This window comes from Spea bombifrons, chromosome 13 (assembly GCF_027358695.1).
Source record: "Spea bombifrons isolate aSpeBom1 chromosome 13, aSpeBom1.2.pri, whole genome shotgun sequence".
Taxonomy (NCBI): domain Eukaryota; kingdom Metazoa; phylum Chordata; class Amphibia; order Anura; family Pelobatidae; genus Spea; species Spea bombifrons.
The window spans coordinates 17,963,005-17,974,519 of NC_071099.1; the positions used below are offsets into that span (position 1 = coordinate 17,963,005).

An 11,515-nucleotide genomic window follows, 5' to 3' on the forward strand; every position below is an offset into this window, starting at 1 on the left:
AGTCTTCCTGGAGTGACTCTCACCATATTTATCACAAGGATAGTCTTCCTGTCCATCTTTCAGTAGGCTGAGGCAGCAGCTACTGACTTTTTCCTGCCTTATAATGGTAGTTTGAGAGTACAACTATTTCACCAGACCATTAACCCCTTTGTTACAGTACCAAAAGCCTGCCCTGAACAATGCTTTTCATAAAGTTTTTAGGCCACTTTTTTCATGATGGCATTGCTAGTCATAACAGTTAACCACCAGAGATGCAAAAGAAAAGGCCTTTTTGGCTCCTTGCTGGTGTCTGCTCCTCTGTTCAGGCTTCTCCTGGCAGCCCCCGATCACTACTGATCCATTGTTCAGGCTTCTCCCTGTGGGCTGAAAGTGCTTCCGGTCTGTTGGAAAAAGCTTTCCCCCCCAGGCACTTCCAGTCCAGAAAAAGGAGAGCAAGTTCTCTGGGTTTGCCTGAAGTCCAAACAATAGAGTACAACAGGTGAAAGATCCAGTATCCAAAATTATCCCTCTTCCAAAATACTTCTGGTCCCAAGCATTTTGGATAAGGGACACTCAACCTGTATTTTGTATTCCTCTGCTTTCCACTAAAACAGGACCTACGTTTATTAGACATAAGTACCGGCTCCGTTATTACGGAGGGTAAGCAAGACGTGAACGGTCACCTGACTAGAGGGTGGGGCTTCCCTCCACACATTTCGTACCATTGATTGGCTGCTTGCGGGACAGCGCGCCCATTCAGATCAATGGGAGTGCTTGCTGGCAACACGCATAGGATTCGATGAGCCATTTAAAGAAAGTAAACTTTTCAATTCAGAACCGTGGCGTAGGATTAATAAATACACGTCTCTGGCAAGGCATACGTTAAATGTTTAAAAAAAAAAGTTCAAACTTTAAACTACCACCATTTTTTCCCAAGAAAGTTTATTTCGGATAGCATCTTTACAAAGATAGTTGAAATATGAAAGTTGTTTGATAGAAATATCAAGCTGTCTTGTCACACACCAAATTAACAAAACAAAAATAAAAATTTTCAGAGCTCACAGAGCTTAAAAAGGAGCAAAAGATTATATGCAACCATCCAAAACATCCCTGCATTTCCCGGATCTCAGCGACCCTATGCGGATTTCAGTCTGGAAATGCAGCCGAGATTTTGTTTGGTACGTTGGAAACACCATGACACTATGTACAAAATTAATTTTCACAGATACAGAAATCTAAATACCTTTAAGATTTAAAATGTGTAATTCCGATTCCTAACATCTGGTGACATTCAAATCAAACCTATGTTATTGTTCACAAGGGGTTTTCACGCCGTAACAACTCCTCCAAACTAATGGTTTTAATCTTCCGTATTTTTCTGTCCACTGTGAAACAATCCAAATTTGGACCTGTGCAGGGAATAAACGTTTTTAAATGCCTGCTAGACAATATAATCGCATTCAGCCTTTATTTCAAGGTTACCAGTTTTTACAAAAATGAAGTCACGCCCTATCCTTTAGGTCTTGCTGTACTAAACAAAAAAAATGACAGTTGGACAGTTCTCTTGCAACGAAAGAAATGCTATGTACAAAACATGATGGTTCGATTCATCGGCGAACAGGAAATAGTAACTGAGTTGATGTCATGGAGTCTGGGAAAAGACTGTGGTAGGTAGGGAGTGGGACATAGGCCGCTGTGATCATCTTGCCTGCAACAGAGAAAGAAAAAAAAAAAAAAAATGAGCTGCTGCACAATGATGGAGCACTAAACAGTCATAAGAAACCCTGGCAGTACTCACCAGCAAACCACCTTCCGTGAAGAGCATTGACAGCTGCTATTGCTGACGCAATGGTTGGACATTTCACATACACATTTCCCTGATAAACAAAAAAAAAAAACAGCAAGTTAGTGAACTCCTATATACCGCTAACATTTAGAGCAGCGCCATATTTTCACTTTACAGACCGCTTGCTGGAAAGATTCCAGCTCCTTGCATACTGTTTCTAATTGGAAGGCTTAACGGTACAGTGTCAGCATGAGTCTTGATTTACTCATTGTCATAGGTGGCTAATAATTGGTACAATGAGATTTGTTTGGGAACACGGCTATCTTTTAGGGCACATACAGAACCTTCTCCCTTATCAATGGACACCTGTAGCTCAAGAAACAAACGTACCTGAGGTGAACTCTTGTCTACGTAAATGTGAACCACTCCTCCATGTTTGTTGCATTCTTCAATAACATCGTCCTTAATCTCTGTGTCCCAGCCAGGTTCATCTTCCCTATAAATTTTTTTACAAAATAGAAGTATCGTAAGCGTGCCGAACACACTCAGACATGTAGTCTCTCACAATATGGAACACAGGATTCATATCACAACATACAATGAGCCACATGAGCCAAATGTGTCGTTTACGGTACAGCATTAGTGTTTATCCAAGAGTATAACTGACCTCAACTACTAGGGTCAGACCCATACTATACACAATATAAACTGTTTCAGCGGTTTTCCGGCTATGACCAACAGGTGGGCTTACTGTGGATGTATGGCCTCCAGATTATACCGTGTCCAAGGCTTGTTGGTTTCAGGAATAACCGATGTCATTGTCTTAAAATAGTTACTTTAAATACATAAGGCTCACTTTCATTTGTAAGAAGTTTTGGGGACATCTGGGTTCCTATCACACTCGTTAATTTAACTCTCGCAGTGAGCACTCTATGCAATTAGCTTATCGCAAAAGTAAGGTCTGTCCCTTTAGGACGCCAGGGAGACAGCTGCTTAAAATGAGACGAGTAAGTCTAAAGAATGTAACCGATCACAGTACTGACTGTAAGATGTCAACAGATTCTGACATATGTTTTCTGAAATTCAACTACTTTATTTAAAGCGTTGCCTGGTGATGATTGAACACGAAACTCCCACGCAGCTAAAGGGAGGACTGGAGCTTCCCAGTCATATACTTACGTCTGAGGATTGAACATGTTAGACAACTGGAAGCACTGGGTAGCAAGTGGCTGAGTTGCCGCTGGGACGGGTAAAGTAGGGGACGTCAATGAGATGGCGGCAGCAGAGGCAGCAGCAGAGGCAGCAGCAGCGGCAAGGGCTGTAACAAAGCAGGGGAACAATGTTAACAGAAACTGGAGTCTTAAAAGAAAAAAAATTTAAATCTCTAATTGGGTGATTTGCAAAATCAAATGAAGCCATGAATACAGGTTTATAGATACTTAACTTTGTTTACAGTTCTTAATTCAAAACTTAGTATTAAAGTTTATGAATGAAAGCAATCAACTGAAGAGGAAAACAAAAGTTACAAACCTTCACTCTGCTGTGAGATTCTTGACTGGAGATCTGTAAGGAAAAACAAACCGGTTTATTAAACAACGGACAAGGTTTAGAATTTCTGAAAGCAGAATGATGTGTTATTTATGCAGTGATGCCATCTACACAACTAAAGCATAAGCAACCAATATAGTTAAACTGCACACTGTATAGATTCAGGCTAGGGCAATGTTTAGCAAAAATATGCTCAATGTAGAACAAAAGACAGTTGCCTAAATGCTTCAGCAAGGACTGAAAACGCTTAAAGCATTTAAGGACTTGTGTTTTTTTATTAACTAGCAAAAGCCCAAAGTGTAACCCGAACTGCTTACCTGCCACAGCTCCAAATGCTAAAGAGCCACTCATCTGCAGAGCCTGCTGAGCTGCTGGAGGGATCTGCAATCCCGTGCCTGTGAAAATACAAGATTATCAAAACCACACACATTTATGTTTAATGCAAAGTATGAGAAATTCCCCCGCCATAGCATCCAAAGGGATGGCCAAATCACACCACTTTTTGTATAACCCCGTGTTAATTTACAGGGTGCTAGTAAAGTCAGTAGCGCTATTACAAAAAGGGAACATCGATCATTAACACCAAAACTGAAAATATCTGAGCACAAGTAGAGACAGTGGTACAGAAGAGGCCCTGCTCTTTCAAGCTCATAATGTGTTAGGAGGTCCAGTAAAAAAATACCTCATGACAAGGCTTGACAAATCCCGGGTGCAGGTTGCCATGGCGACTATAAATCACTTCTGTGCATCTGGGAGGTATGCCTAGTGGATTGGGGGGTGGGGGTGGCATTTTTTTAAATTATGATACATATTTATAAATTAGAGGAACATATGATGGGCATAGAAGTGGGAGATGCAACTGAAACTTTATATATGAAAATAACACGATGGTGGGTGGGTGGATGGATGGATGAAGGGGGTTTAGACTTAAGTCTAAACCAAGTTTATCAACCCCTGCCTTAAGAAACACACAAGTAGAAGCTATCCAAGCATTATCAAGTATCTTACCTTCAGCAAGTCTTGCCATAAGCTGAAGTCTACCAGTAGTTCCCAGATCAATGCCAGTCCTTTCCAACTCGTCACTGTCTAGAAACGAGCTAGCATTGGATGCATCTGTACGCTCAGTTACATGGCCAACCTTCATGGGTCGCCCAGCCAGTTCAAAGCCATTTAACTGCTCCAGGGCTTTTTTGGCACATTCAGAATCTGAAAACTTCAGAGAGATTCAAAAGTTACCAACTACTCAGCTGTCCCGGTTTTAAAAAGAAATTGCAGATTAGTGAGATACTTACTGTAATAAAGCCATAGCCTTTGGATCTGCCAGTTTCGCTGTCCATCATAAGCTGGATACTTTCAATCTGAAAACAGAATGTTTTGTTTAGAAACCCAATGAGATTTTTCAGTAACGGGGCAACAAATTTAGCATTTACTGGAGCAAAAATTAAACTCGAAAGAGTCACTATTTCTATCGACTAGATACAGGAAACAGAATAATTCGTTACATGAGACCATTTCCCCGCCATACTCACTCTGCCAAAAGGTTCAAATATTCCACGCAACATATCTTCTGTTATGTTGAAGTGCAGAGACCCTACATACAGTCTCATAGGCCCTGCGCTTCCCTTCTGTAGATTATTGGCCATTGCAGCTGCCCTGTTCTTCTCAGCCTGTGATAAAATAAAAGTTTGCACTTGAAAGAGGCAACAGTATATTTAAAATGTTTTGGTGTTCAAAAACATGACAGAGGGTAATATGCAGCATGTTAAAGCCATATGCTGCCCTTTGCAGGATAAATACAATTGTATGAATTGTACCAGGCACATTATTCAACTACAGAAACGAGACAGATTTTAAATGGTCTCCAGTATGAAAATTGAAAGTTAAAAGCCTTCACCAACGTTATTTGTAAAATCAGGAAACACCTTATTGAGGACTGAATACATCAAAATTAGAGTACAGTGGGAAGCTACAGACATCGATAGGACAGCTCTAGGTAAGAGCAACGATTTATATGTCCAACCGAAGTCCACAGATGTTATCGGTATCCACAAAACAGACAGTTTATTCTGAGCACAACTGCTTTCCGGCACCTACCTGGGATGCTTGGACTATGATTGGAACTCCCAGTACTCTCTGGCCGGTTAGCCCTATCGCCAAGGGCACTGAACTCACATCCACAAACTCTACATAGGCAATGCCTTTGGAGCGTCTTGAATTTCTATCCGAAATCATTCTGACATCACGGACCTGTGAGAGATCAAATTGCAATAATGTAGGATTAAATTGAATAAATGCACACAGTACACACACACTACTTGCTAGTACCATAAGTTAAGGAATTCGCAAGACAAGTACCTTGCCAACTGTAGAGAAAAATTCTTCCAGGTCCCTTGGCCTGATCCTCGCAGCCAATTGCATACAGAAGACTGTGCGTGCATCCCTTTCTTCTGGTGTTAAATTATCAATTGGTTCTCTGGAAAATCCAATTTACAGTAAAAGGTTATAAAAGGAAGGAATCCACACCAACACTTTCCTTACACTGAAGCAACATATATTCAACACTATTTAGCAGGCATGAAAGTAATTGCAAGAGTATATTCTGATAACTTAATCCTATAACTAAGCGTAACATGACTCAAGGGTCAGCTGTTTTGTAAGCACAGCTGTTTATTTTAGAAGTAGCAGCCTGTAATTATGATGGATCTCGTGTTTCTGTCTGGTGAACAGCAGTATATCAGTTTTAAAAGCACACATTTGTATCCCACAACGCATACCTCACAGGGCTTTTCTCTTTCTTTTGAGGACTTTTGCTCTTTGAACGCCGCCTGCAACATAATACAGAAGAGCATTAAGAAAAGAGAAACAATTAGCACTTTTTCTTTAAAAAAAGATGGTTGAAAATATCACACCTTAATTTCACACTATGCGGTCCAATCTTCCCACGCATGGAGCTTCCAAACTTTGGTCCAGAACTACAATATATAAAAAAAAAAGTTAGTTGTATGGAATTGGGCTAAAACATTTACACAGGTCACATTGAGGAAAGGTGCAACCAACATTTACTCAAATTAGTGAGCCCCCCATGGCCATTTAATCATATTATACAGAGTGAGCATGGCCCCCTTGCAAGAGAAACATGCCAGTGCGGTCCCTTTATAATAAAAAAAGTGAGACAGGCTAAACCACACTAAGCCTGTGGAATATGTATTTTGACATACGGTCTATTATATTCAGATGCAACTGTTTAATAGCCAACTATGCTTAACTTGTAATAACCAAAAAATCGTGCGATATAACAACTAAGTTGTGCCCTTTTGTTCTACTGACAATGCACATTTTAGCACTGCACAGTATACTTACTAAGGGCTTCTGTAGTGGCCCCTGAACCGACGTTCCCTGCTTCTTGAGCGGCTCCTCCGCCTCTCCTTGCTGCGACTGCGTTTCTTTTCACGGCTTTTGCTTCTTTTTCTTTCCCGATCTCGGCTGCGTTTACGCTCCTTACTCTTGCTACGTTTCCTTTCACGACTGCGGCTCCTACTCTTACTTTTCTTTTTCCTTTAAGATTAAAGAAGCTAGTTACACACCGTTGCAGTGTTAAATGTATATAGTACAATACCCTATGGATTTAAGTCTACATGCAGATATTCTACTGAACCAAAAATGGCTCTGCAAATCATTTACCATTTTAACATGTAAAAAAAAAACTATATCACTTGCAGATAACTTATAGGACAGATTTTACATACTTTAAGGTTTCTTATCAGGTAGTTTTCTCATCACTAACATGACAAAGTTCTATATGGAAAAGAAAGTGACATGTGCAATCTAAACAAAGTAAGGACATTTGAAAGCGATATAGATGTGTACTTACTTTTTGCTCCGTTCTTCATGTCCATTGGCACTGTTCACCTTGTTCTCATCCTAAGCAGAGTTGATAGAAGAACATCATGAGGGCGAAGTGGAAACAGTTCAAGTGGGCAAGGGTAAAGGGAATTGGAATGAGAGAATAAAAGAAAATTTAATGTCTAAGGAACTAAAAACTAATGTGAAAGGCTACAAAAAGAAATATACAGGGGAATTTGTTTCAGCACTATAATTAAGTAATCTATAAGAAGTTTAAAAGTAACTAGCACAAATGTAATATATATAACAATTCATGTAGCTGTGGCTTCTGTGGCGTTGTGACACTAGGTAGTAAAATGCTGCAGTCTGTTTACATGTTTTTTGTTTTTTGCATTTCAATTCTGGTGCTGCGGTCCCTGTGACCGGTACCAAGGCTATTGTTTGCCTAAGTCCCAAATGGCCACGCTAGCAGCCAGCCACTATCCATGTCCTGTGACCGATGCCATTCCAGTGATCTTCGCCCATTTCCGTTGGAGAGTTGGGACTGTAAGAGCTTGGTGCCACCTCTGTCACACATCTCGCCCTGAAGCAAACAGGGATTCACACTGCTTTAGTAACGTCGACTCCCGAGAAAAGTCAGCAAATACGTACTTGTCCAGCTTACATATGTCCCTACCGCCATACCGGTTTACATGGAAGCATCCATTTTAAATTAGGTTTACTTAGGCTAAAACATTAAGGTCACTTTTCAGGGCTAGGTGATACACATTCTGCATTTTAAGCCTAGCTGGTCAGAGACAATGGGGTGAAGAGCCCAAAAAAGGGACACTAGCCAATAACAATGGGATGAGAGCCATTCTAGGCTGTCCGGTGTCCTTGCATGCAAATAGTAAAGTAAATCACCAGACAGCAGTAAGGGGAGGGGGAGTCTATGAATTCCTTTAAAGGAACATTGCAGCAATGTATACTATACAAGTTGGGGACAATAGGAGTCCTGCATTTAAATTACAAAAAAATCTTAGCTGCATATTCAGAACACAGCAGCCATGCAGGTTATCGGATATCCTGGTAATTTGTGGGGGATCCAAGAATTTTATTTTGTTTTGGTCACCCAGGAGATGAATCCTCCATGTCCACGTGACGTTTTCACCAGTCTCTTCACTTTTATTTTTGAAAAAAAAAAGGATGTAATAAGCAGAATAAAATCTGCTGAACTGGGCTGCTCTTGGCTGGTGAAAGGATATTCTTGGAACCCCATTTTCCCCCAAAAAACACTGCATTCACCTTGTTGCTATGCCAAACCGGAGCTCGGCAGTTCATAGGCAAGTCTTTTTACCTAGGGGACCACGGTACAGCGATACGTCACTCAATTACTACCTTATGATTGACAGTTCACACTGGAATCAAAGGTGAATTCATGGGAGTAGAGGTGATATATCGTTAGGCAAGTCTACAAAAAGAGATAGATGGGCATTTATTTATCATGCTGAAGTCAAACTACTGCACAATATCACAAAACAGTAAATAATTCACTTTTTCATGTTATGCAATATCTCCATGGGATAAGTCATGAGAGCTCCAGGGGTGTTAGTTTACATTTATGCAGTAGTTTCATGAATAAACTACACTCTGAAAACAAAAGCTACTGGCAGATGTTTCTCACCTTCCTGTAAGGAGCCTCCAGCATTGCTTCTATATCAATGTCATCAGCCATTTTGGTTGATCTTGGGGGAAAAGAGAAAAAACAAACATCAGTTATTATGAAACCGAAAACCAGAATAGAAGAGTGTCTGCGCAGCCATTACTTATTAAAGAGCTATTCTAGAACAAAGTGATTAATATAAAGCAATCAGCAGGAATACGCAACTGGTTTCCATGACGACTGCTCCACATTTAAAGTTTTGCTATTTATACTCACATCTGTGTCATTAACCCTTCCATTAGCATTAGGCATTAACCCTTCCACTTAAAATTAAAGGGGTAGTAGAAGCATTATTAAACACTCATCTACAGACACCAGAAGGCTTGTTTTTCCCTCAGAAATCTCATGGTGCTGCCACAGCCACAAGGGATTCTGGGTAGGCACATGCCTGTTAGAGGCGCAGCAGGTTTCAGTGGCTAACGGCCCTGGCAGCCTATGTGATAACGTTAAGAAACCGTTTGCAAAGCCAAAGTTCAGCGGCAACCAACCATATGCTCACTAGCAGACTTACACAATAATGTGTTAATCTTAAAAATTAGGTAAATCAGACTATTTAAGCAGGGCTGGAAGCGACCACTGGTGACGAATAAAATCATACCGGGCACTCAAAACTATCGCTTTAGAACCCAAGTTACTTTGTGGCACAGTAATGTTTCATCATATGGCCTTCTTTGTATGTTCCTTTCCACTTAAAAGGTCACCGTGTTGCGATGTACTTAGATAAATATACTACGTTGCCAATCATACCAGATTAAAGTAGAGATTTAAGGAAGTCGCTGTTAGCGAGGACTTCCTGTAACGGATGGTTTCGTAACTTCGCTTTCATGCTGTTAGTTTAGCTCTGGCTGAATACCCACAATATGTTTCCAATCTAAACATTCTGCCTTTGTAAATAAATTACAGTATAAAGTCCAAACATTACAAATGTATCAATATATATTAAAATGAAGCATACCCAACACATTAAGTCTATGGAGGACGGCAAACAGGCGATTTCTAAGCTATCTGCTTTTAAACCAAGACTGTTTGCTCTGTTTTAACTCTTTCATTGCCTACAGAATTAAGGAAGGCAAAGTGTTTGGATCTTAAAAGGTATAAAAGCTCAGCACCGAGGCTTAGTATTCCTGCCTTCATGCACTGCTTTAAGGCTCTTGATTTTCATTGCATTAGTCATAAAGTCATACTGTCTTTTTACAAAGGATCACATTTTTACACCCTAGGCCTAATCAGGGAGCGTATTTATTACCAGTTTAATAACCTCCTTTCCTACTTGGCAAACTACTTCAAATATTAAGTTCCAAAAGTTGGGAGGCCCTCATGCCATAAGACACCTGGGGCCATTCTTAAGATCGTGGCCCTTAAGATCTAACCCCTATAGAAGAGATCACAAGACCACGGGGCCTCGTGCAATAATACGCAGGGCATGATGGCATATGCACCATAAATATACTACTACCCGCTAGGACACGTGTAACAGCCGGGTAGGCCCGTATAACCCGAACACTGCCAGGGGGAGTATATAAAATTAGCACATGCGTATTAAGGCAACAGGTAAACATAAAAAAAAACTCCTAAACTATTAAAAACACTCGGCGGTAGCAGCGCGTTAAATTACCAGCGTGGATCAGAGACACGGGTGGAAAGACCCAGAGAGAAAGGTCACATGCATTAAGATTCGGCGTAGGCCGCAAACACGCACCCCAAGCCAGACATACGCACAAGGAAACCGCACCGTATAAAAGGAAAACGCGGAATGTTCGACCGACGAGGGTAATAATTACCTGACGTTAGCCCCTGACAGTCCTAGGGCTAGGCGGTGTCTTCCCTGTTAGGCCTCGGCCTTGTTTACGCAAAGAGAACGGTTTGAAATGTCGGCAACCGTTTAATCTACAACGACAACAATCCTTCGTTATAGCGCTAGTGAGGTGGGAGAGCGGCGACTCTACGCGTCCAGACAGTAGGGGGTGAGGAGAGTGGGAGGAAAAAACAAAGGTTAGAGGCTCGAGCGGGAATGGATAAGAGGGCAGTCGGGGCGGGAAGATGACAGGCCGTGTAATGGCAAACCTGCGACTCCCCGAAATGGCGGACACCAGGCTCTTTGCTACTGCTCGGGGTTTCCAGGGCAGCGGCGCAGGGTCCGGTGACGACAGGGATGGGCGTGGCGCAAAATGGTAATAGGTTTCTCCAGTCACATGGCTATTGCCCTAGAGGGAGTTAGTTTCTGGGCTTTCCCGCCACTTAAAAAATTCGTTATAGTCCTAGAGGTGAATTTTAATGTATGCATTTTTATTTTATTGTAAAACGATTATAATAATCAGCAGGCAAACGCCCCGTGGCTTAAAATATTAACACTTAAATAGTCCGTCATAAGGATTCTTGGTAGCAAAATGGCTGTAATTCCGTCCCCTTGGTAACATTGATTTCATATTATTTAAAGTTATACTTCATTGAGTCACCTGCTTTCAAGCAGGGATATCAACCATAGCATACTGTGAGCAAAAACACCCAGCTGGGAGTCTTATGTAACGATCGCAGCCGGTTAGAATAGGAAGGACAGCAAGGCCTCAAAAACATGAGAGAATCTGAAGAGAATTTCTGTTTTTAAACAGCTAACAGCACCAGCTATTTATGTATATTTGTATATATATATATATATA

The 11,515-nt window shown here is 41.1% G+C and overlaps 1 protein-coding gene across 5 annotated transcripts; it reads right to left on the bottom strand.

The window, feature by feature from the left end:
• Nucleotides 1–1,432: 1,432 nt before the first annotated feature.
• Nucleotides 1,433–10,998, bottom strand: RBM39 (RNA binding motif protein 39). Of its 5 annotated transcripts, none has more exons than XM_053454216.1 (18): nucleotides 10,923–10,998; nucleotides 10,640–10,745; nucleotides 8,820–8,880; nucleotides 7,185–7,234; nucleotides 6,674–6,868; nucleotides 6,223–6,285; nucleotides 6,088–6,138; nucleotides 5,669–5,786; nucleotides 5,408–5,560; nucleotides 4,843–4,980; nucleotides 4,606–4,671; nucleotides 4,322–4,526; nucleotides 3,631–3,708; nucleotides 3,296–3,328; nucleotides 2,945–3,083; nucleotides 2,156–2,261; nucleotides 1,778–1,856; nucleotides 1,433–1,687 (listed from the first exon to the last, which is right to left on the bottom strand). In XM_053454216.1, the coding sequence occupies exons 3-18, from the start codon at nucleotides 8,868–8,870 to the stop codon at nucleotides 1,587–1,589; spliced, it is 1,626 nt and encodes a 541-aa protein (XP_053310191.1). In that variant the 5' UTR covers nucleotides 8,871–8,880; nucleotides 10,640–10,745; nucleotides 10,923–10,998; the 3' UTR covers nucleotides 1,433–1,586. The 5 variants fall into 5 exon arrangements, with proteins under 5 accessions (XP_053310191.1, XP_053310195.1, XP_053310193.1 ...); XM_053454220.1 differs by lacking the exon at nucleotides 10,923–10,998 and adding an exon at nucleotides 8,534–8,606 and having other exon boundaries at nucleotides 10,640–10,916; XM_053454218.1 differs by lacking the exon at nucleotides 10,923–10,998 and adding an exon at nucleotides 8,534–8,606 and having other exon boundaries at nucleotides 7,185–7,739; nucleotides 10,640–10,916.
• Nucleotides 10,999–11,515: the final 517 nt, after the last annotated feature.

Excerpts from the sequence above, each read along its gene's own strand:
- RBM39 (XM_053454216.1), bottom strand. The coding sequence starts at position 8,870 with ATGGCTGATGACATTGATATAGAAGCAATGCTGGAGGCTCCTTACAGG. Across the intron at positions 6,869-7,184 it reads CATGAAGAACGGAGCAAAAA|GAAAAAGAAAAGTAAGAGTA; the intron begins GTAAGTACACAT and ends TTAATCTTAAAG. Across the intron at positions 4,672-4,842 it reads TATTTGAACCTTTTGGCAGA|ATTGAAAGTATCCAGCTTAT; the intron begins GTGAGTATGGCG and ends TTCTGTTTTCAG.